The sequence below is a fragment of the Patiria miniata genome, unplaced genomic scaffold, assembly GCF_015706575.1.
Source record: "Patiria miniata isolate m_02_andy unplaced genomic scaffold, ASM1570657v1 HiC_scaffold_24, whole genome shotgun sequence".
Lineage (NCBI taxonomy): Eukaryota > Metazoa > Echinodermata > Asteroidea > Valvatida > Asterinidae > Patiria > Patiria miniata.
The window spans coordinates 6163548-6190580 of NW_024037063.1; the positions used below are offsets into that span (position 1 = coordinate 6163548).

Genomic DNA, 27033 nt, shown 5'->3' on the forward strand with positions numbered 1-27033 from the left:
TCGGTGGCGTATCCAGTGGTTCTGAAGTGTGTCGGTGTGTGTATAGCTGAGTTTGTCTTACAGTCATCATGTGGACATGTGAACAAAAAATGCCCACATAATGCAGGTTGTGTTGACGTTTACTAAGCCGTGTCCACATAACTTTTTAAAAAAGGAATTTAAAACAAATAGCCCTGGTCATTATTCATGAATAAATAAAGCTGAAATGTCACGGAAGGGATTCTTCACCTCTCGCTGGATATGCCACTTGAGAATACGTCTGTCAATCTTCGCACCATGTACATTTTTATTTGCAAGGGATAGAAGTCTGGAGATTACAGTAAATAGTACACATTCATACAGCACACCCTCTGGATGTTGATTAATATGCAAAGGCTAATCACACGACATTCATAGTTTACATAAAATATTGCTTTGTATACGATATAAACACTCAAAATATCAAGTCAAACTGTTACTTAATACTTATTACCAAAACAGTGGTTAACATAGTTTTGTGCAGAAATGATTTTGGTTTGCCATTCAGGTTTGCTTTAGTCATCATAACTCGTTGATAGGCATTCAAGAAATTTTTACCATTTTTTCAAACCAATTTGTTCGAAATTGTATTTTTTGTTCCATAACCATTGTCAGGATTTGAATAATTCCTTTGCATAAAAAAAAGGTTTCCGGTAATTTTGTATCTACGCCTGTCTCTTGAGTCATATGAAATCAAGGCAGGATTTTTTTTGGGGGGGGGGGTGGCTAACGGTTGTGTGTACTGGACTGACGCTGTTCATGTTTATAGTTATTTGGACCATTTCTAATTAAAAGTTAACGAAAGATTGTTGACGCAAAGGTAAGGTAAACGTTATAATCTGAAAACAAAATACAGGGTGGTTAAAAAAAAAAGGACACCCACATTTGACAGCAATTTTCACCTACTTTTAAAAATCATTTTTAAATGTCGATTAGTAGCTATTAAAGTACTGGCCTTTAAGCAAATGTGACGAAAAAATCGTTGCATTTGCACATTTTGTCGTTGAGCTATGCTAATTTGAACATTTCATGTTCGAAAACCTGTTTGTCTTCGGAAGTATACATTCCCTTTGCTTGACTGAGCTCAGCTATCAGAGTTTAATTTGAAAGATTAATTTTTAATTTTTATGAACTACGAAAACGTCCAACAAAATAATCCGTGGACAAGACTGATTTTGGTCACTTGTATTCAAATTAGCATAATATCACTATTTTTGCGACTTTTACTAAGCTTTTTTCACCATGCATGGTCAAAGGCCTATACTTTACTACTTAGTGACAAAATATTTAAAATAAGTTCATTAAGTAGGTGAAAATTGCTGTCAAAAGTGGGTGTCCTTTTTTTAACCACCCTGTAGTTGTGCTTTTCTTTCCTTTAAAATTATAGGCAAATACGAAACAGCAGAAAGCGCATACCGCACAAACAAATTTGAATGCAGAAACCGTTATGTGACTGCTGATTAATTAAATCGAATGCTTGATCAGCCTCTTTTTGTTTCTGAGGCCTTCGACGAATTTGAATGAACGAAACGAGTATTTGATATGAGTGAACTTATTCAGGTAAGGACTGCTCATAAATCCAACGACTCTGTTTGATGTTCAAATGCTCATTTAAGGTAGCATTCGAATGTGAATGGGCCTTGTGTTAAATTGAACGATTTTTTTTAAAGAATTTGGCAGGGAAAACTTATAACATCTATCCCCCATATGCCAGTCAAACCATCTCTTTGCATAAATGTTTACAATAGCAAACTCATCGTTCTACACGCCATGTTCGAAGCCAGGTTGCTAATATTGTTTAGGAACAACGTTTAGGTTCCTAATTCGGTTCCAAGCTGTCAGGATGATCCATTTCACTCTCTTCTTAATTCTATAGAATTGCCCTTGGATAGAATTCCAGTGTTTTCTTCCCATCTCAATTTAAATCTTGAAAAAAAGGTCACTGGATATGACAGTAGTATTTGCATGCCTTCTCAAAAACATAATCACCCCCCCCCCAAAAAAGGCTATTTTATGTGCATTTTAAAAACTAAATTTGATTACAATTAAAAGGATATCCATAAAAAGGAGCTCACTTATCCAAGGAGAAAATAGTTTGAATTCATGCACAATTACACAAAACACTTCAAGGTCATTGTTGGTAAATTTTCAGTGAATACACACCTTTACACATTTTCCTCCGTAGAGGGCAACAAACACTGGTTAAGACTTCCTTGATAGGAATGCCCTTTTTGTTTGAACATACGACATCTATATTGTTTTCATACATATTCAGCCACGAATATCAACATATTTTTACAAGTTCAATAAACTAGCTATTTTTAAGTTAAAAAAAGGAATATATCACATTGATATATTTCAAATTTACCAATAACAACTTAAACTAAATAATGTTCAATGATTATCATTATTTATATTGGGCTTCACAGGGAACTACATACAACCTTTCTTTTGTATTCTACCTAAACCTTGACATTTTAATGCTCAGATTTCTAGACATCCCACTAACATTAACTCCTAAACTCCTAACATTTTCATTTAATACACAACTACATTTTATTTAGGTGATTTGTTCACATCAACTTCTCCTTATTGTAATGAATATAATAATTTAATAGCAGTTCTCTATAAATATTTATAAACAATTATGTTACATTTAAATAACATTTCAGATGAATTGATAGATTTTATTGGACAGTTATTGCACTTACTCTGTAAGGTAAGGAAACCAAAATATTGTTAACTGAAATAAAAAAAAAAAATTTCAAGAACACCTTATATTATCAGTGTCAAGTCAAACACTCATCATAAGAAGTTGCTAAGCAATTAACTGAATTAAAGTGCAACAAAACAATGTCTTCTTCAAAACAAAATTCAGCACTACACATTTTTCATCTAATATATTTAAATGGGATAGTTCCATTCCGTAGCTGTTTTAGTTGCTCAAATAAAACTTTAAACTAACAAACAAGTAATTGGCAGGTAAATAATATAAATATTACTGATTTTATAGTGTACATATTAACCAAATAGGTTCTCATGGTGTGGTACACAATATTATTACCTGTGCTCATCGGGCCAAAAAAACTTTCCAAAGACCATCTCACCTCCAGTGCTTTCATTACACGCACGACTGGCTAAATCAAACAAACAGAGAAGGATCTCTACCCTTGTAGGTACAGTTATACTCCTGGATAGGGAGAAGCAATCCGCAACAAGTTGTCTTGCCTAGGGACACACACTGGAATCCCAGGCTGGATTCGAACCTTGATACACCAGACCACAAGACCATGGCACCTACAATTGTAACATTATATATTATATTGCAGTGCCAGAATCAGGGTGTGGGTGAAGGCCTTGGATACTAATAACACATTCACAGACAATGCTCACCGACGCTCTATGATAACAGGAGGAGAGTTCTTGTCATGAAAATAATCTTTCGTCATCCCCCTCTTATTGTACATGTATAATTCAAGTAGCAAAGGGGTACTAAGTGTTCCAAGATGCTAGGAGCAGTCAAACCCATCTTTTCATCCCCCTTTTTTTTGGGGGGGGGGGGGGCATTGTCCTACAGACAGCAGATAGTGATTGGGTTCAAAGTCACAAGTTTACTGACTGTAACCTATCATTTTTGTTTGGTTTATGTCTTCCAAGCTGCAGGTGGGATCAAGGTAGGACACAATTTAACTTACACTAGCTTCCATCAATTTGTACTGTTTTTGTTTTTTGGCAGCTGAAGGTAGTCTTTCTTCTAAAAATCATTTTGTGAATATTTCACGTGCACTCCATTACATGTGAATGACTGCTTGGTAATGTTTGGCCCAATTAGTAATATAACCTAGCCACCAGTTCAAATCTTCAAATTTTCAATCTCAAACATTTAAAACAAAACAAAGTGAGTCCTTTTGCTGCAATTCACAGATCCCCAAAGATGTTGGCAAATGTTTTCTTGAGATTTTTGAATGTATCCTCCTCTTCTGTGGGCGTGACTTTAGTTGGCAGGGGCGGAGTCCCAGGTGCCATTGCTCCTCCTTGAACTGTGTTCTTAGTTGGAGTTGCAGACTGGCTCCTCTGAGGGGTGCCAGTAGGTGTTGTACTCTTAGGTGTACTTGGAGTCTGGGGACCAGATTTCTGGGGGCTGGGATTGTTAGAGGTGTTTGGAGGTCCCAGCAAGCTCGACCCAGAGGTAGTTTTACTGTCAACAAAAAAAAGAAAAGAAAAACAATCAGGAATCATTTCAGAGTGTCAGCATGCATCAGAGATGAGCCTGGGGGAACATGAAAAAAAATCCATGAATATTTGGTGCAGCTCCAAAGCAACACAGGGTCTATCACTACATGTTGTCAAATAGGCACTCTCGAACAAAACAAATTACCATCAACCCGGCGTTTTAATAAATCTGACACTCTTGATGAAACCTCTCATTGAATTTTTTCTTCAACAAATCTTGACAAATACAGAAAATAATCACCCTGATGAAAACTAAATGACCCACACTGACAATTAAGAAGGTAGACATTAATGTCACAAGGACAGCTAACTAGTTTTGCTACAAGGAGCTATCATGGGTAATAAGTACAATTACGTTTTACATGGACCCTGTTGCCTCCATCTCAGCAGGGCCTTTCTCAGTTACATTTCATTGATATGATTTTACGTAGAACTGAATTCATCCACCTGGACCTAACACTTCTGACTAATGACACCCATTTTAACCTAGCTCAGATTCCTACCATTTACTGCCAACTTGGCCAGAGGATGCTCTGTCTATGGTACCATTAAGCACTGAACAATCAAACCAATTTGGAAGGGCAACATCGGGTTTTGATTTATATGGAGGGAAAATGGTAATGCATTTACACTAACTGGAAACAATCCTAGGAGATTTGTATGCACACGGCATTCATTTATAACCTGCACATGTATTAGGTCAAACTCCTTCAGTTTTAATGTGCAGTGTTATATTTTCCTCAAACAAGTCTCATGATGAAACAAGACACTACCCTGGATGTGACCGGAAGTTAAAATAATAATTGAAAAAAAAACCCAATCGTTATGACACGTAGCAACCAACCAAAATTAAGAAGCAATGAGGCTGTTGCTAGCTGTTTGAATTTATAAGTTTAAGTCTTGATGTCATTCGGTAATGTTTTACCTCATAGAGTTTGCAAGATGAGTAGCATGCATCTTTTGAATCACAAGATCAGCGATCTGTTTCCTGTCATCATCTGTGTTTTCTCCCAGCAAGGACATAGAAGAATCATTCACCTGAAGATGAAAACAAAAAATAACCATGAAAGAGAAAGGATAACTAATGGTCTGTCAATTACAGAACCCTCTCACTTCATATAAAAAATAGACATTGAGAACAAAAAGAAATGCCAAACAATGGGGTCTGAGATGTCATAGACACATTTGTTTTGTAATTTGAAAATGAGAAAAAAGGGAACAAAAAATTTGAACAGAAAGAAAAAGGGAACAGAAAAGAAGATGATCGTAGTCAATATTGTACTAATAACAAATGTAATTTATACATGCACAATTTTAATGAAGTCTAGGCATGCCCCCATCACCTCCGATGCATTTTAAACAGAATTTCTAATGTTTTCATGGTCCATAATTTCTTGCTACAGTACTGGTCCAGTACCTTACCCCTCAATAAAATTGTTGCTGACTTTCATGCAAAGCGGCATTTTCATTGACAAACCTAACCCTTCATCATCAGGACATGACAGTGTGTCTAGAGCCAGCAGTGCATGTATTCACTGAACACAAGACATCCGTTAAGGCAGGTTCATTTTTCATGCGAATGCAAACGCGATGCGATTCTGACGTCACGAAGCATTCGCCGGAAATTCACCGGAGTTGCAATTTGTTCGCAATTGAGAATTCGCAGCACGAAAAATTGCCCTGTCAAGAACAACGAGTATGGACCGCCCTTTAAGACGTTATTGGTACATGTATACAACACTAATAATAAATTAATAGATTATGTGCAAATAACCTCTATTATGTAATCTTTTCCATCTTTGCCATGGATGGCTTCAACTGCTACGATATCCAGGCCACCAAACAACTCTGAACATTCATCAACCCACAGTTTGAACCTGTCAATCAATAAAAAAGAAACATTACAATTTTAGGAAAATTTGAGTGTTAATAATAATGCACCTGAGACTGGAGCTGGATGGAAAAGGTAGATTTCATCCCAAATCCTGGCTGCAAGCTATCAACCTATTATGGATATCAACATTATTGTTGACAGACTCAAATGATTTACATTTATGAAAGCATGACAAATGATGAATTGCAGTCATGCTATCTCCAAATGGAGTGTGCTGACCAATGTTTCATTTTGTTGGTTGATGCATTTTGTGATTGTTAAGGACTCATGAAGGTACAGTAGCTGGGTGAGGGACATCGTGGTCTAACTGCACAGCACTGCTAAACACACAACTGTCTGCTTACAGGGCCATTATGCATTGCATCGCGATTATAAGCAGTTGGCACAACAAAATGCATGCTAAATTCAAGGAAAAAAAGCTTCAAAGTGCAGTGATGTGGCAACAGAATTGTCCATGCTTGAGGTCAGCACAATGTCCTGCTATAATTGCCACATCTTTTCTGCTAAGAATATAAAGCAAAGCTATGAAGCCCGGGAAGGGACACGTTGGATTTTTTTTTTGTAATGTGCTATTTCGTTCACACGAATTGCTAACTTATTCCCACGAATGACTAATTCGTTCGCACGAATTGCTAACTCGTTCGCATAAATTGCTCATTCGTTTGCACGAATTGCTAATTCGTTCGCACGAATTGCTACTTGGTTCCCACGAATTGCTAAATCGTTCGCACAAATTGCTATTTCGTTCCCACGATTTCCTTATTCGTGGAAACAAATTGCTAACACGTGGATCCGGGAACGCATTTAGTAATTCGTGGGAACGAGTTGGTAATTCGTGGGAACCGATTAGCAATTCGTGCGAACGAATTAGCAATTCCTGGAAACGAAATAGCAATTCGTGCTAACTAAAAAGCAATTCGTGCAAACGAGTTAGCAATTCGTGCGAACGAATTAGTAATTCGTGCGAACAATTAGTAATTCGAGTGAACGAATTAGCAAATTACAAAAAAAAAATTCCACCCTGTCACTTCCCGGGCTTTATACAAAGCAATAAACTTGGTTGCAGAAATGATCGTGTTTTACCTCTCTGTCATGGCTATTTGTTCCACCACAGCTGATCCAGTATTGGATTTCCAGTGGCCTGAGATGGATGTTCTCCTGGCAAAAAAATCATTACAGAAAAAAACTACAATGAGACAAGCCCTGTTAAAGTCATGAAAGAACAGCACAACGCAGGCAAGCTGACCAGGTTTGAAAAACAACACTAGATCTAGAGGGATTAGTACACTTATACTGAATGTTTATGAGTGCAATGGTGAGAATATTTTCATGAGTTGAAGATTAAATGTTCCATTCAACGAGGCAAAGCCGAGTTGAGTGGAACATTCCATCTTCCAATGAATGAAAATATTCTCACTATTGTACGAATGCAAAACATTCATTTGTTTTATATAACATCCAAGTAGATCTTTGTCATTCGATTGGAGGATAAAACTTTAAGAACAAACGAAACTCACAAAATTGTATCATATCCACTACTTTTTCAGCTTGTTCAAGGCTAAAAGAGGTTTAAAAGTCAAATCATTCATAATAATGACAATTAACATTGTAAGTTCTTAAAACAATATAAAAAAATCATCAAGGCAACTGCATGAACTTGGGCAAGTTTTGCACTGCTAAAACGCAAAGTTATAGCGCAAAGATCGTATAGTGCAGCCTGCAATAGATCAAAAGGGATGGAACAAAAATGCACGGTGAATGGAAACAAAAATGCACAGTTATGATGTAGGCCGTGCAATGGATCGATTAATGAATGCCGCGTGACCTACAATCCTCCACTCAAATGACAAGGATTTAGTTGGGTGTTATATAAAAAGGGCTAACAACCAATTCTAATGCTGCAAATCATTTCAATACATTAATTGTGATAGTTTCTTTCTGAATTGTTTAAGAGACAACAGACTTCATTGCAGATTGAGATTGATGAAAATGTAGGCAGCCCCTCCTTTTTATTAACTAGCATGGATCCACAACTGAATAGAAAACAAGACGAATGGCTCAAAACAAATTTCATGTCTTAGGACAAAGTAGAACTATCATCTATAATACAATTGTTATATTTCAGCTATGTAGAACTTCTCATAAAACATACTTGTGTCACAACTTTATATAAAAGGCACATTTACAGATAAAGAGCTTTTACATCTATAGAGCATATAATTACAAATGCATGTAGTTCATTACACAGACTGGATCCCCCTTGCCAAAGCACGCTTCCCCAGGCACAGTACCTCTACATTTAGAAATCTGGCAACAATTCAGACTACCCTGGATGTCATTATATGAACTTCCTGCCAATTACAACTCAGGAATTGCAACTCCCATCTTTGTTAACTCTCTATCCTCGTGTTTCCTTAGAAACATACATAGAGAGCAAGCCCACGTTCACAACGTGTCTGAGTGACCTTTTTAGAAAATGTTTAACCTTCCTGTTTTATTGAATATGAAGGGTGACACTGCCACTCCTGTATAGCTATCTTGTCCCATCAGATTTGACCAAAGTGATGGAACAGGTTGTCTGATTGAATTTAAAGCTAGGTGTTGTAAAGGATTTTCTCAGCTTGTCTGCCATTATGAGTTACATGAGTGTAGTATAACAGCCTGTCAATAATAAGGACTTAGTGCAATGTGCGAGGGAAGGACTGCAAAACTTTTGTGAAGATTAGTCATAGTAGGGGGTCTCTGAGAAACTGAACAATTGTTTCCAGTTATAAAGAAACATGTATGGTGAAGGGAAGCCTAACATGGCTTTGAATGGATTTCTTTTTTAGAAGTTTGCTTTGTTGAAGCTGTGTCTTGGTACTGCATGCTGCCAATATGTAGGCAAATAATATCCTATTTCTTCTAATTACTGAAGAAGGAAACAATGTCACTACCAGCTGATGCAAGGAGAAAAATGAATCATTGTGGAATAAGCCAGAAAAGTAAACATAAAATCCTCCAAAGATAAAATGCAATTCTTTGTAAAACAAAATGTAGTATGTTTTGAATTTAATCTGAATTAGACCCTGAAACAAGCTCTTCAGGAATAGAACATCAAACAGGTGTAATTGAAATGCAACTTGCAAAAAAAAGTGTATGACAATTTATAATAAGACCTGTGCATTGTGGACTGAATCCCAAACATGCAACCCATTGACTGCGTCAAGTCTTGGCCATCAGCCAAATGTGATCTCGTCACAAACTTGTTGCCAAATAGCTAGGTTAGTTTTAAAGCACCTGGCATGACCAGGTATATAGTTCCTTTCACAATACTACAAGAGTTTTCAGTTGAACAATTCTCTCAGTTTTGATCTTCAAATCCTTTGGAAAACATTTACCTCATTAAAATCAATTTATCTGCAGATTTCCAATGAAATTATTTGAACAACCTACCCCTCCTCTAAAACCCCTCCTCTAAAACCCCTCCTCTAAAACCCCTCCTCTAAAGGAGTCAAGTCTAACTACAAAAGGAAGTCAGGTGATTGTGACAATGCATACAGAACAAACCCTGTCCATCCCAAGAGAACATCACAAACCTACGCTCTAATTTTCTACTTCTGGATGCCAAAAAGGTACAATACAACATGATAATACAGACTGTTGGACTGACTTCAAAATAAGACATCCCTGGCTAGGATCCAGGGGCTTTGTTTTATTAAATTAGAAAGGAGGCCCTGGAAAGGAAATTGACTGTCACTATGGCTGGATACATAGAGTTCTATATCAAGCTAGACCCACACAAAAACTAGTGTCAGTAGTGAGGCAAGATAATAGATAGGGCCCTGGATGGGAGCTTAATGATGCGTTGTTCTTGAGTATTTGTGCTCGAACCCATGGAATTTTCGTACTGATAAGCCTATCATCAAAAGTCTATCAACAAATTTATGAGCAGAAAACTTCAGCTCCTGTTGATTTATGACAAAATGTTTCCTTCCTGTTTCCTGTTTTTATCCAACTTACAATAAAAAACTTTTAAGTTACAGAATTTCGAAACAGACTTTGATGCTTCTCCTCTGACAACTCAAGACAATACTTTCAGGCATTCCTGAAAAGCATCAACTTGTGTAACTGATATGAAGTCATTGAATTTTAGGAGAAAACTGCTGGGTAACTGGGACTGTAGCTCAATAAATCTTCTAAGTTAGACAGTTTTTATCAAAATTATATGCATCCGCTGTTTTTTGTACAAAGCCCAGAATTATGATGCTTAAAATTAACCCATTATTACTTGTACAACATTGTAATTGTACTGTATTTATTCACTTATGAATCAATGAAACCACAGAGCGCTTGGGTGGTTTCAGGCAGTACATGGGCATCGCGAGGGGGGGGGGAGCAAGCACTTGCCCCCCCCCCCAAAAAAAGAGAAAAAAGAAAAGAAAAAAGAAAAGAAAAAATAAATTTAATGGTGGGGGAGGGGGGGGGGGGCAAAATGTCCCTGCCCCCCTCTAAAACTGATAAATCGAGAATGTGTTGAGAAATACAGGCATTTTGGGGCAAAAATATGTTTTGCCCCCTCTAGAAAAAATCCTGGTGACGCCCATGATGCAGTAAAGGGAGTAATCGGCAGGGGAGCACCACGAAATTTGATGTTTTGATATAGACTGTTCAATGAAAAAGCTTAGCGCTAGTTTGCTCATTAGGGCATCAACCAGAAGCACACTTGAGTAAATTAAGTCAAGTGCACACAACATGGGTAGATAGCATGGGTGTCTTCAGTTGAAGCCTGGTATTTCGGTTGAGTGTGTGAGTGTGAGATTTATTCCTATATACTTACATAAATGCCTTGTAGGAATTGCCAATTCTCTGCACACGGATATCATACTTGGAATCAATGTAGGATTCTGTTGTTGTATAACAACTAGTGATAGACACAACGCTGGCGATGTCCTGGAAATCCTGGTGATTGCTTACTCTTACCTGTTACCACGGGAACACACAGGTACAGAAATAGTTAACGGGTCATTTCAGGGCTTTTGTTTAACTTAGCGAGGCCTTAAGTATATATCTCAGGATATTATATTGAATAATTAGAAGTGCCTCTCAAATCGACAGACAAGGAGTGGATGGGGCACTCCTCCTTTTCTTGCTCCCCTGGACTTTCTGGAAAGCCACACTCATTCAACAAAACCAGTTATTTTCCGCAATCATAGAGGAACAATGGATGGCGCAAACCCACAAGTCATCACAAAATGACTCACTGTATTTTCCACCGCAAACATCTCACTTTATTACCAGTTATCTCTTTATGTTTCTTCCAGCTAAGCAATGGTCTTGTGATGTTTACATCCCTCGGGGAGAACCACCAATATTTCCTGTTCAATTATGAACATCAAGTTACTGTGCCTTAAACTTCACTTTCAATTTCTGCTGCGAGGTTGCAATGAGTGAACCTGGAGTTTCACCTGCACATATGGTGACAGTTGGGCTAAGCTTAGTGTTGATTGATAAATCTCCCACAGTAGCCTAGCCTTTGGTAAAGTCTTCACTGAATTACAACCCCATTATATCTCTATAAAAAAGAGCTCTGATTGACAGATGGCAAGGTGCTATATCAGTTCAAAGGTCATAGCACAATTCATAAAAAAAATGTTTAATATACAGCTAGTAAACATATCACGTTTTTTCAAACCCAAAACAAATGGGTAGGCTAACGGAAGTGTGTTTCAATGCCTTGCACTAATGACAAGTGTTGTGACCAGCAAACCCACCTTTCCCATTCCAGCATGTGCATGGCCAATCTTGACAACCAGAGGAAACTTAGGATTCGCCAACTGCAGAAGATACAAAAAAGGAATTCAAAATTAATTTAGTAATGTTTGGCCGAGGAAAAATGTCATGAATCATACAAATACATCCTGCAATTCATGCATAACGGGATGGTAACATTGCTCCATGATAGCTTATAATTTCAAAACAATTGGAATTTGACACAATTTTCTGATGGCCTCCATGCATGCCTGTTCAAAAAGGGAGATAACTTCAATATTTGCAACAAGTAAGTACAAGTAAGTAAGTAAAATGTTTTCGCATTGTAAGATTACAAATCAAGTTGAGACTGTGACAGCACCCGATTGTTTAGGGTTTCTTGTTGCTTTAATAATAGCTACCAATGTGTTTTTAAACAACCATAAATGGAACAGAGGTTTACAGTCACCCTTAAAGATGAATCAAAATAAAAATCACTAGTCAAAGGGAAACAATCAATAGGCACCTAACACATTATGGTTCATCCCTCAAACACTTAACATGTACAACTAATACTTCAATGCAATTTTAAATGTTTACACGTTTTTCCTGCAAACACCAGTGTACAAAGAATTCATAAGTTTGCATCAGTTGTCGTTCAACCAGCAAGTCTTGTCTTTCATGATTCAGTTTGCACTAGTATCCAAACTTAAGTCTAGTTTATAGCTACCCTCAACACATTTTGCGTTATGTAGTCTAGTGGTTACATAGCCATAGTACCCTAGCACCCTCAACACATTTCGCGTTGTGTAGTCAAGAGGTTATGGTGTTCGTCTGGTGTGCCTTGTTACGTGGGCTCGAACCATGACAGGAACATGGTGCTTGTGTTCTTGGGCAAGACACTTTACTACAATTGCCTCTCTCAACCCAGGAGTATAAATGGGTACCTGTGAAGGTAGAGACCAGATTGCACTGATCTCTAGCTGCTGCAGATCATGGCCTGACGAAAAAGGATAATCAGTGTGAAGCGCTTTGAAAACTTTGGTAAGAAACGCTATAATCACCAAACTATATATTATTATTATTCAATATCTTAGGCCAAAAAAAGGTCTCCATTTGTGGTATGGAGCTTGCCCAAAAAGTGGTGCGGTAACGCAGCTTTTTTTCTTTCTTCAAATGTCGGCTGATGACAGCAAATGGTGCCAGGCCACATAAAGCTTATACTCGATCGCAACCCCATCTAAAAACACGTTCAAATTGTGCAGCAGCAGGATTCCAGTCGAACCAGTGAGATTATGAAAGAAAAAGATAAGCTTACGGAAAAAAAATGTCATTTTGCTGACGCGCTCTGCTACGGCGACGCGTGCCTACCAGAAACCGGAGACTTTTTTTGGGGGGGGGGGGGGCCTTAGCCCACAGCTGAGGATTCTTTCCCAAGAATGTGAAACTTGCAGCCTGCAGTATACTTTGGTACACGAAATCAGAAAGATGTTCAACTGAACATATGTCAATGAGAAAAAGTAAAACAATCTAAATAGGCACTGAATGCAACTTTATGCCTGACCTCACCTATAAGTAGGTCATCAAGGAACAAAACTGACAACCATTAATGAATCAAAACATCGTGACCAGTAGCAATAACCCAATTCAAACATGCCCATCTGTCGACTTTTATCTTCAGTTTTTGAGTGGACAAGGTCTACTGTTCAGAGAGTTGATCTAAGATCAACCTCAAGCTGTGAACAGACTTATCCTGTCTGGAAGGCTATCCATTACTCCAAAGCAGATGGGAGAAGTTGGACTGCTTTAATTTGAACATCAGAGAAATTGATTAATAAAGCTTCGGAATGAAATATAGAATTACTAAATAATGTTTAGTAGGCCTAAATGTTTCAAAAGGTTCAAAATTGAAAAATTCACTCATAGGAGTTAGGTGATATTTTTGTTAAAATAATTATAACGGCGATGAATACATGTATACATTCAATGCTGATTATTTGCCCTGTTGTCAATTTTAACTATTTTTTATGGATAACATAACACACAAGACTCGCAGAACTATCAAGCCCACTTGGCTCTTCATCCAAGGAAAGGAAGAGAAGGGGGTGGTCCAATTGTTAACTCCAATAGTGGGCTACAAGATACATAAACAAACACTCAGGTCATGGAAAGCACACATACCATACTTCATTTTCTGCACCAAAACAGGAGAAACGTTGCTGCAACAGTTACAATGAAAGCAACTAAGAAAAAAGTATGAAACTCAGAAAAACCCATAACAACATGCTCTTCAACATGCAAACAGAAAATCAACATAAACAATTATCGTGCAAGCATGCCAGTCATGTCCAAAAAATCATATTTTCAATATCAATTAAATTAGTCATATGAAAGTTGCACATTTCCCAATAACTGACGACTTGATCTTCAAACATTCACAAGTTTCTTCAACTTAATTAATGCAAAAAAATAACAAATCATTAAAAAAAAAACTTTCACGCACAAATGAGAACGGACGTACCAATGATGCAGAACAAAATGGTGTGAGCATGTTCCTCTATGGGAACTTAGTAAATAATTTAGAAGGGCAATTGAAGACCAAAACAGTAAGGGGGCAGGTGCAACCAACTGTATTCTTATAGAGAAGATTTTTTTTTTATTGTTCACATGATCAATGGAACTGGGTTCTGTACTATGATACATGTATATTGTCCAAGATAAAAGTTTAAAATATGAAGTGAAAACTTCTTCCATTTAAAGGCAATTTCTTATATATTATAAGGTTGTAACCTTAGGCATCAAGTCTATAACAGATGGTTTTGTGTTGGTAAATCAGAGGCACAATAACAAGACTTTGCAAGGAGGTATGGGGTCTTCCCCTTTTGTGGTGTATCTATGTTGACAAATTTTCATTTATTAGCAGGTTTGATTTTTTTCTTTCAGGTTGCAGTTACGATTTGGAAAATAACTGGGGGACATCCTGGAAATGAATGCAGGGCTGCCAACTTTGAGTAAGAGCTGAGAGTGAGAAATTGGCGATGGAGCTTGATCAGAATTAATCATGCTGGTGCGAGCCCGAAGCCCTAATGGCGTGGGTTTGGGGCCCACTTTAAGGGCCCTGAAAAAGTTTGGATTCTAGACGCTCTGTGGTGTGATCTGAGGCAATTTCTGACCACTTTAACCATTTTTTTTTAGCAAAAGATCATCATTTAAATTTAATTTTTGAGTTATTTCTCCTTCTTTTTTTTGCGTGAGAAATCCTGTTTGCGCGTGAGAGCGTCAGAACAACCTGAAATGCATGAGTCTCACGCTCAATGCCTGATAGTTGGCAGCTCTGTGATTCTGTACAATACATTGTATGCTGCCCACAAAAAAAACTTAAATTAGGATCCGCTGAATTGTGTCAAACTGGTATTTTAATTTTGAGATTCCTTTTTCTGATTTGCATCCAATTGCTCCAGTTAGTATACTATCAAACAACTATCCAGGGAGGAAGGGAATGCATGCATATCACTGGTCTTATCAGCTGGTACCCTGATCACTACATAACTGGTAATCAACAGAACTGGTGACAGGACTGTACATGTACCTGCATTACGTGTGCACGACACTGTCCTGACTTAAGAGTCTACGTGTAGTGATTGGATGAGAAAAGGAAAAGGAAAAAAAGAGAAGAAATGTGATTAATGTAACTCTAAAACAACTCCCTCTTGCTGAAACTTCTAGGTAGATATGATATATATTCAACTAATAAAACAACCATGACTGAAGCCATTTTTAAATCTTACATTTGTTTGCATAAGTATACAAATTGATTACATAAATAGTAAAAAACCTTCACATTTGTACTTGTAGCAAGTCATAAGATTCAGTGACTACTTTCCTATGCCACAGAATGATGCAATATTCTATTTGATAAATCATAAATATTATATATTTTTATTAATCATTCACAAGTCAGACAGATACTGGTATTTCATAAGTCAGATAGCTAATTCATTGGTCAGAAGCTTGTCACATGACATGCAGTGGATTATTACTGGCAAATCATGTTTAACCAAGTCTAAATTATGCTGTGGTAAAACAGGTGCAAGTCGCATTAACTTAAGGGATTAGGTAATAAAGATTTTCACATTATAAGCTTGTAAACAATTGACCAATATGTATACAGAATGCTTTGTTCTGTGCACCTGTCATACATCAATAATGAGTAATTTATAAATGTTTGTTTTCATAAGCCAATAGTAATTAAGGATGTGGCCAAAGTGAATGAACTTTTCCAACCCAACACTCTGTCCAGTATTTTGGCAATTATTTAGGTTGTCAATATCCTCTTTAATCCTGTTGAGTTTGAAGACACTTGTGACAAGCAAGATAAGCTAACGAAAACAAGAAAAGAAACTAGCAATGTGATTGGTCAAAAGTGCAGTTTGTGAATGTCACATGACTATACATGCAAATGAGTTTATCACAATCTGGCAGATCTCATGACAGTGACAATAACAGGCAAGACACAGATAACTTTGTTTCTTTTCTCAAATCTCTCCTTTCTCATACAAAGTTCACACGTAGCACACATTGTAATTACAATGTAAGTTTGTTGGCTTCATTCTGAAAGTGAAGGTAAATACAATTAACATACAATAGTCAAGGTGGTGACATGAGCAAATGACAGCGGTTTCTAATCCGAAACAAGGAAAGTGAAAGACAAAAAGAAGAAAGTACCAATAACTTAATCCACCACTCAAGTTAGAACATTTGGGACATTTAAGGGTCTCGATTCTTGTATTCAGATTTTTCGGGGAAAGAAGGCCTACATCCTACATGTACATATACTTTTCATAAATAATTCAACTTTGTTAATTATTGCTATGATCAGAAAGCCATGAAGTATCAGTAAACCTTCCCATTTGTTTTACATGCCATTTTTGTAACCCCAAACGCCCTCAAAAGACTGTTGTTAACATTACAATGTGTATCATGCAGGTATAAAAAGCGTAGACTTAATAGGTTGAATAATCTTCCAATTATCACTCTCAATTACAACTAGATTAAATCCATCAAAACAAACCACAATCCAAACCGCAAAACCACAAAACCACAACACAGAATCACCTTATCAATGACACTCCATAGTTATTGTTGACTCAAAGGATACTTTTCCATTAATAATGTCTGCATATTTAAAGGTGGACATGGTTTTTGAGAAATTTGAGACGATTGATGTGTTAGCCAATTTTATACAATTACTCAGACTGTTTCTTTAAGTCTGACTTTCAGATCCTTGTGCTTGAAATGCTAGGCAGAATGTCTGTTGCTACACAGCAATGTCATATTAACTAGAGTACAGGTTTCAAATGAATTTACAAAATACTTCAATCTCTTGACCCAAAACTTCAACACAACAGATATTAAACACAAACAAAGTCATCAACTAAAATTGGCATAAACAGATTTGACAACCTGTATCTTTGTTCTCAGGATTGTTATCAGTTTCAAACATGCAGTCTAACAATATAGAACCAAAACAGAAATAACTTCCCTTGTTTATTTGCACAGAAGTGTTGTGATCCATAGAGAGGAAACTGATCATCAAACTATTATTTTCAAATTGGAGGGGTTTAGGTCAAGTGGCAAATCAAGTTACATTTTTACACTCGTTGATAATTTTGGAATAGAGTGGGTGGGACTAGGTTACGTTAACTGTTGACTGATGATATTTTGTAAGCACTTAAATGATATGTAGATTCTATTCAGTGGTAGTACTGCTTGTAACATGAAGGGACTTCATATTCTCCTGGTATGTACATGTATACCATTTTTGTTCTTCATTTTTGGTCAACTTAATCTTAGTTCAGCGAAACTCAGGACAGTGTTCATGGAGCATACTTTTACTTTACTTTTACTTTATTCCTCGGGATAAACAGTAAAACCCAACACATACAAATAAACGGACAACAACAGAAAATAAAAAGAACAGCTACTGAAGGATCTCCCAAAAGAGACAAAGTATCTGTCGAGGGGCTCTCCTGACTAAAAGGTTCACAAAACAAAGCATAGATCCATTGATGGCAAGGAAAGTGCAAGAGGATGATGATTCATTTCTTGACTGCAATCTTGACCTGGGAATGACCCTCAAATACAGGCTGTTGCACCTGTGCATGGTTTACTCCCAAGGTTGCTCCCTTGTCAAAATCTGTCACCTACAAAAGTTTGATGTATTAAATGCAGCTTATGGTGAATGTTGTTAAGCCATATCAACAAACACTTCTTTCTTTTGTTCTTCAACATTTGATGATAACAGCAGGGACAAGCACTGGCAGATGCTAGCAAGATCACTTGTCCAAAGCCTCAATCAGTGGTTTTGATTTTGTTTGTTTGCTTTCTCATAACAATGGCTATGTCACTCATCTAAAACATTCAGTAACTGGGTAGTTGAACAGAATAATAGTGAATTCTGTAGAAATGACATTCCTAAAACACCACTTAAACACATATTCATGTGGTGCATCATGAAAAAGTGGTCTTTCCACTTTCCAGTGTATCAAAAAGAAGACCTCTATTTCTTTGAAATAAAAATAAGGAAATGGTTAATTGGTGGGAGGAAGTGACATCAATAATATTAAATTAAAGCAAAGCCTGTCTGATCTGGCAGGGATACTATGAAGCCCATAAAACTCTTCAAATGTCTTATGCTGTCCAATACAACCTTCACTTTTCTTATTTGAGAGACAGGGCACGAAGAACCTTCTATCTTATTTAAAATACGCCCATGCTCTCTTCTCATTTATAAACTGAACAAAGTACTTTAGATTGTCATTTTAAGCATTTTTTTTTTGGGGGGGGGGTTATTTCAATATTTCTCTTGCACTGAAACGTTTGTGTTTTGTAAAACTATTGTCAAATGAGTCTGAGAGGAGACATCAAAGTGTTAGAAGTGTAATTATTACTGGAGAGGAGTGGTTCACACCACTGCATGATCATCCATGGTCTTTTGTCATATCTTTTTCTTTTACTATGACATGACTACCTAATATATTTATTTTCAAGGGTTGAACATAGACAATAACAATGCATCACTCTACTCAAGTTCAACGGTCACTAATTTTGTAACAATCTAATGCAAAAATAAAACGGTTGCATTTTGTCTCTGTCCAGATCAGACCATTAATACTTCATACACCATGTACCAGTACATGTATAGATCAATTATTTCCTGCATCTTCTGTCATTGTTTCCTACCAGCTTCTTTGAATCCTGTAGCTATATGCATCATCAGTTATTGGGAAATGGTCACTGTGATCAAATCATCAGTCTGATTGTTAATAAAGCATTCTGTTGTGGTGCATGAATCACACCAGGACCTCTGCTAATTTGACCAATATCAACCTATAGACCTATGTAAGGTCCATGCCCACTTAGAAAATGTGGACAATGATTTGACAATAGACCAGAACTTATAATATTCATGAAATTCTATGAAAACACAAAATAATACAATGAAATACAATAAAACATAAGTTTAGAAACATTTGTCTACTGTCTGAATATTCAGTTAATTGAAAACCTGCCCCATTGTAATTACAAAAACAAACACACACACTCAAGCACTAAATAACCCCCACCCTTTGACAAAAGTGATCTGGGAAAAAATTAGAGAGATTAACATAAAGTGATGTAAATTCTACCTAACATGTTGGGGCACAAGTAACATGAAAGAAAATTTGTAAAAACAAACAGTATAAATTTTATATGGAATAGGAGGTTTCAATTTCACCATAGTAAGAAAGGAACAATTATTTATAAGAATAATCTTAAAACCAAAAGAAATGATTGAAGAGCTTTTCCTGTCAAGATGACAAGTGTCTAAGATGGAGACTTGACCTATGACCTTCTGGGGGATGTTGTGCTACCCCTATTTCCTGCCTTAAAGGAAATCATTTGTCACATTTACTGACTTATTGTTGCTCAAAAAGTTTTGTCTACGATAAATAAAAGTCTCCTAGATGTTATCAACTTCCTCTGAAGGAAAGCCTTAATCTTTCAATTGAGGGCATGATGATGAGGGATTGTTAAATTCATCACTGCAAAGACCATTTTAAGCTATTAAAAAATTCATTTTTCAATTCTGGAATAAAAGTAATAGAAAATTCTTTTAAGTATTGGCAGCTGTTTTCAATGAAATCTTTTGTATTTTTAGACCTGAGAAAACAAAGCATGGAACACTTTCTTACCGGTAGGTTTAACCAAGAATGCATGCATGGTCAGCACTGTTATAAACGTTTTATTGTTGATGTGGAACAGTGATCTCCAGGATTGGAAGAGGGGGGTGGGTGGACGTAACATTACCATCCTTCTTTTGCTTCAGTATAAAATGCTAGTTCAGGTCAGAAAAAAATATATACCTAACCAGAAATGTTGCTTTTACTAATGAAAGTATCAACTTTTACAACCAATCAAAGGCAAGTAGCGCAAGCCACTTTTTTTGGCCTCCCGCCAGAACTAGTAGAGTGGGCCCAGTTCCCGCCACGGAAGTACAGACAATTACCTTATAACGTCATGATAATGGTGATCTGTGATTGGTTAATTCAAGGCCACATGACAGGATGTCCTATCCAGTACCTACCCATGGTTTACTACAGGGGGTGGGGCTTGCAAACAATCTACTACAAACAACTTCCTATTCAAGCATGTATAAAGAGGCAGTAGTATTTGATGGGGTACTTACATATCTTCTGTTGAAGCAAATTAAGCAGAACTTGTTGGCCGGAAAACTGTTCAGTCTTTAACAGACAGGATTCATATACTATCGATCTTAGAAGCATAGTGCAAGCATCATTTTTATCCCTGGTCTAGTTTGTGACAAAGTACCAAGTATGAAGTCCATAATAATGCTGAGTTGTCTTCAGCTGACGTTGTTGATTGTCATTCTCAAGATGAATCTTGGAGAAGCATGTGTCTGTATGCCAATGCACCCACAGCAACACTACTGCAGAGCAGATTTTGGTGAGTGCAAACACTTCATTCATCATGTTCATTCATCAATTTATTCATCCTGCTAATCAGTTTATTGTATAGAGCATTAAGGGGTATTGAGGAGTGAAAATGATTGAGAGTATCAAAAGAAGTTGGAAAGGCAAATGAATGAACTGAGACAAGGCACACAGGCAACAACAGATTCAAACTGACTTACTAATCAAATTACTGGGAACATTTTTGCATTATTGTAAGCATGGGGCTATCTCTTTCCTGCATAATTGCTTGAGAAATTCTGAGCATGCTTACAATAGCTTAATAAAAAAACAAGGTTTATAATTAAGTCTACTATTAGCTTTACTAATTTAACAGTACATTTGTAATTACCGCACAACGTCAACATTTTTATATATGGACAAAAATTTGAAGGTAGACCAGGTAATACACATCGTTACTGTCTGACGGAAATCGATAACACTACAATTTACAATATGCCAACAAGAAGTCATGCACACACAAACAGGCAGTAGGTTGGTCGAACAAACAGACTGACCAGGATAAAACCTGATGACGATAGTCAAACAAACAGCAAGCTACAAACTTAACTAAACACTGCCCTGAGCAGACAAGACTTCAAACAATAGCCAATCCCTGTAGATATTTCTGCAGCCCCTGGCCCAAAACCCTTGAGACTAGAGAGGTTTCAATCAAAAGGAACTCAGGAACAGTGAATTAGTCACTATAATAGGGCTGGCAGGTGGCCAAGTTATTAGGATATTGATGTAATGCACTGCACATGCAAACCAGCCTTTTGTTTTGTGATGATAGCCTTGTGTTTCCATATAACAATTTGATGGGGGGTCCATTTAACATCAAGAGTGTTCAGGCGGATAACACACAATTCAAAGATGGACACTAAGATGAAAACAATAAGCTGAAACTATAAGATACATCCTGTCAAGCAGTGTAACCATAGACAATCTACTTAGGAGAGACATGGACTGGGGAATGAAAGGAGTAGACAAGGAATTTGGGATTGAGGCATGGTTCCAACTTCCAACGTTTGAAATAAACTCTTCAAATATATGGGTTTCTGACTTGGGCCCTTGAGCAAAGAGACTAAACAGAGAACTGCAAACATACATACATGTAGACTTGGTGGAGCACCATTATGGTAATCCACAAGTCACAGGTTCACTGCCTGTTACAGACAATTTCATTGTTCAACTTTAGAAAAGAAAAAAAAAATCTTTTTTATAATGTACCTTCTCAATTGCACATTGTGGTTTATTTGAAAATACAACTGCATGGTTCTCCATATTGAGCTGTTGCAGTAAATAAATGTTGCCATGCATGGGGATATTTTCGAAAATTCTTTTGCAAGAATGTACCGGTATCTAGTAATCACAGCACAAGAAATGTTTGTCCTCAACAAAATAAACGTATGAACACCTCCCCTCTACATCCAAGTTGAACTTCCCTTGTGACAAAATATTTCAATTCTCGTGTCATTCTTTATGCAGTGATCAAGGGTAAAATTCTCGTTGATGACCTGAAGGTCCTCTCAGACAACGACACAAAGATGAAAGCTGACAATGACACATCAACTCCAAATATGAGAATGTACAAGGTTCGTATTGAGAAGATCTTCAAGGGTCAAGAACTGATGGGACCTAAGAAGCATGCTGAGATAATGGTTTCACGACTTGGAGAGACATGTGGAATGCCACTACAAGAGAATGAAGTCTATGTCCTTACAGGTATGCTTAAAGTTGACACTTTTGGTTAGACATCTGGGTTTTCATAAACATTTGCCCTAAAGAGAAGTGGAGTATCCACGAATTTGAGATACTTCTCATTTACAGCCTAGTTTCTAATCTTTAATAGTTTTTATAGGGCCTTCTTTTAAAAGCAACTTTGTTTTTGACAGTTTAGGCCAAATGGATATCGCTTTAATGGTTACATGTGCATGTACATAATTTGCATGAGTTTTTATAGTGCATTTGAAAAAGTAGTTTCCACAAAATATAAAGTTCATGCAAATTATTAGCTAATCTTATCACATTTGTCTGACTGACATAGCTTCCTACCACTTAGCTCTGGAACATTTTAAGCGCTCTTGCAAAAGTGTCACTCTTTTAAATATACATTGTGACCAGTTTTGTCAGTCCATGGTATTTTTTCTATATTGATCTCAGAGCCACTCATATGTTGACACACAAACAATACTTATACATCACTGCACACGGAGGGCCAATAAATGGGGAATACACCTTTCTGGATTGAGAGATAAACATATTTGATACATGAATAACCATCCTTTTCCCTTTTTGTTGCATCGTTCCATTTAATCCAGCACCATTTTTGTCTTTCTGCAATTGGCAGGTCGGCAAATGAAGAACATGTACACCGTCAATATGTGTGATTGGGTTAGGAAGTACAGTCACCTCAGCCGCAAGCAGCGTCAGGGAATACGACACCTATACAAGCAGTACTGTGATTCCTGTCAGGTATGGACAATAGAGGGAGCTCTTTCAAGTTAAATTGCATATGAATCAAATGCTATTGGACAGTGCCACCTGCTATGACTCAGTGCTGGTGTCAAGTCCATCACAAGTCCTTTCACAACTGACCAGTTAAAAGTAAAATGGGTAGGACAATTACAACGGAGTTCCTTTACAATTTGACTAGACAATAGAGGACTTGTGATGGACTTTGGAAGAGATATGAAGGGCTGAGATGATCTGGACTTAGGCCATCAGCCTGGTGTTTGGTCAGTATCAAATCAGGGCATAAATGATTATAGTGCACATGCGCAAGGTATACCGCCCCTAGAGTGGGAACAAGCATTTTGATGGCCATTTGGACAAAAAGGTGATAACACCCAAAAACCTGCCAGCGCTGCAATGCTATCACATATTTTTTATATCTGGAGGTGTAGGCTATACCTTGCCAAAAATCGCTATGACGATTATTCCCCTCATTTGATACCATTGGCCAACATTTTGGACAGAGGATGATGGCCTAACTACAACACTGATGTGACATGTGTGTCCGTCCATTAACCTAGACATCACTGATTCCTACTCAGCCACCAGATGGTAAAAGATGAGACAATTAAGTCTTCATATTTAGTTGGGAGGAGGTTGATGAGTCTATCTTTGTGACTTGGACATGGTAATGAGAAAGTTGACTTAGACTCAGACAAAAGACTTAAGGTCTGAATAGTTTGAAAGCTTGATATTATCAAGTTTCACATGCTTGTAAGACTTTTTAGACTGTTACAAAAGTTGAGAAAAGAAACAGAGGTGGATATTTCCACAAAACTAAAAAACACCAGATTTTATCAAACCGAACAATGCATGCACTGAAAAATATCTTTTATCCAAAATTCATTTCTGTACAGATCAGGCCCTGTTTCCATGGCAACTGTCAAGCAACCACACCCAATACTTGCATCTGGAATGTTTCCGGCCGGATGCTGAACAACAATGAGCTGGATTGTGAGTCTGACTACTCACGCTGCATCAAAGATGGTGCTGGATGCAAATGGTACATGCCTCAAACCATGAAGGAATGTATGCAAAGACGCGTACAGATGAGACACAATAGAATCCCTTGAATCATACTCAAGAATTCTTACAAATATGTACAAACTATAAGCCAAATATGGATTATTATATTCCAGTTTTTGTAATATAAAACTTTTTGAAGTCATGCATTATTGAGGCTGAACTTGATTTAACCTCATCTCATTGCATTAGGGATTAACTTGGCATTGAAATTGGTGCCGTATGGGTCTTATGCAAAACTAGATGTATCTAAAGAAAAAAAATGCAAACAAAAATTGCTGTTCAACGTCTGAATTGCGTCATAAGATTATTTAAATGAGGACCAAGTAAAAACAAATATCCATTCGTACCTCAAAGTGTCAGATGATTTCCTTTAAGGACTAAAAGATGATTCTGAATAAATTATTCTGAAAGTTACAAAGACAAGTAATATGACCAAGTGATATAGTTTATTGGCAAAAAGACGAAAACCACCAGGTAAACAGTACTTAAGAAAAAAATGAAATAATTCCCAAGAATTGTTTGCCAAAAAGCTTTACAAATTATCTCCTGGTGAGCATTAAGTTAAAAAGATTTTTTTTTTTTTTTCATTTTTCAAATTAAATGAACTTCTTTCTTGTTAACAATTTTCTCATCAATACTATTACAAATGTATTGATGTTTTAAAAAGTAAGAAAAATAGTAAGTAATGTTTGTTTTATAAAAATCAATGTGACATACAACTAGTTGCTAGACCAAATTTTTGTATTAAATAATTTCTATGAAGCCCAAGTTGGTACCCCAAAGTAGACCTTTTTAAATGTACATTTTGTATAAAACAAATTCATTCTTTACATAAAAAGATAAACGTAAAAATCTATGCTGCATGCGATTTGTATATAAATAAAATTATGTGCAATTTTTTGAATTATTTTGATCATCAAGTGCATCATGCCAGTAAATGAATGTTTTTCTGAGAAACGTTGCTATTGGGTTAATTAGCCGTAAGTCATTCCTTTGTGAGCATTTTTCATTTGTATATAAAAAAAAAGAATAAAACAAATCCTGTTGCAATCTTCTAAATTTACTTGAGCTTTTATTTATTTACCTCATGAAATGTTTGCAATTAGCAGCATGAAACCAATATACCATTTACAAAAATAACTGAATGTTCCCATCGTTTTTTATTGGAAGGGGGGGGTGGGGGGGGGGGGGGGGGGGGAGGGAACACAAATTGTGCCAACATCCCCCCATCCCCTCAACAAACTATCAATCTCAGCTCACATTTCTGAAAATCATGCTCATGATGGGAACATATATTTTTGGTAGCCAAATTTGCCACTTATTCCACAACTTCCTGATTTTAATGCTCACAATATCAACAAAATGTGTATTAGTGGAAGAGCCCTGTTAACGTTTTGCTAAACAGCAATAAAACTACCTTCCAGCTTTCATATATTTTCCAGCAATTCAAGTCAGTTGCTTGATGAGTTATGCTCATGATGTGATTATGGTCACAGCGCCCTCTTGTGACACTTGAATTCTTTCCAAACCTTTCGAACCCTGTACTTATTTAGACACACTTCTAATTAAAAACCTTAAGGACTAAGGAAGCTATGTCGTATGAAGTGAAGTGAAGTAAAGTCTTGCTAGTTGCTAGACGTATGTCGTGAAGTTAACGTCTTGCTACTTTGCTTGACAATGAATGCTACATACCAACAATAATAATAATTGACATCTGACTTCTATGAAACTGGTGCCACCAAACTGACTTGTTGTCTTTACTTTATCATGAGTTTCCTTTCATTGGCCCAATGGTTAAAACTGTTCCTTTCAAATTGTATAGTGTAAGTGGCACATTATGTCTGTGCACATGGGGGAGGGGTTCTGAAATCAGGAGGGGGGGGGGGACCAAACTGCAATAGGCAAATGGGCTGAATTAGTGCACTGATTATAGTGTGCAGCTACCCCCCAGCTCCTCCCTCCCTCCTTTCTTTTGATCCTTGGGAGCCCCCGCCCCCACTACTGTCTGATACTGATGGCACACTGATACCCCCCACCTTACTCCTCCCTCCCTCCTTTCTTTTGATCCTTGGGAGCCCCCGCCCCCACTACTGTCTGATATTGATGGCACACTGATACCCCCCAGCTCCTCCCTCCCTCCTTTCTTTTGATCCTTGGGAGCCCCCGCCCGCACTACTGTCTGATATTGATGGCACACTGATACCCCCCAGCTCCTCCCTCCCTCCTTTCTTTTGATCCTTGGGAGCCCCCGCCCCCACTACTGTCTGATATTGATGGCACACTGATACCCCCCTTACTCCTCCCTCCCTCCTTTCTTTTGATCTTTTGGAGCCCCCCCCCCCCCCATTACTGTCTGATATTGATGGCACACTCATACCCCCCACCTTATTTCTCCCTCCCTCCTTTCTTTTGAAGTGCTAAGGCAGGAGAGCTAAGATTTCATCTGAATGACACTTTTGAAAACAACCTTTAATCATGACTCACACAAAAAGGAATGCCCATTCTGATCTTTAAATGGCAAACTAGATGAAAGTGAAACAAATTGCTGATTATTTCATTGTTAGAGGTATGTTTTTAAAAATCACACAAAAATGCATGGAATCTTGG

General features: G+C 37.2%; 2 protein-coding genes across 2 annotated transcripts; one reads left to right on the forward strand and one right to left on the reverse strand.

Moving 5' to 3' along the window:
* Positions 1–3571: 3571 nt before the first annotated feature.
* On the reverse strand, positions 3572–15516 carry LOC119732538 (synapsin-like). The gene is made up of 7 exons (XM_038206097.1): positions 15465–15516; positions 11899–11961; positions 10965–11107; positions 7229–7303; positions 6026–6128; positions 5177–5289; positions 3572–4216 (listed from the first exon to the last, which is right to left on the reverse strand). Exons 1-7 carry the CDS (start codon positions 15468–15470, stop codon positions 3937–3939), a joined length of 783 nt encoding a protein of 260 aa, XP_038062025.1. The 5' UTR covers positions 15471–15516; the 3' UTR covers positions 3572–3936.
* Positions 15517–20386: 4870 nt separating this feature from the next.
* LOC119731592 (metalloproteinase inhibitor 3-like) lies at positions 20387–25466 on the forward strand. The gene is made up of 4 exons (XM_038204786.1): positions 20387–20881; positions 22375–22611; positions 23237–23361; positions 24258–25466. Exons 1-4 carry the CDS (start codon positions 20752–20754, stop codon positions 24471–24473), a joined length of 708 nt encoding a protein of 235 aa, XP_038060714.1. The 5' UTR covers positions 20387–20751; the 3' UTR covers positions 24474–25466.
* The last annotated feature ends 1567 nt before the right edge of the window (positions 25467–27033 follow it).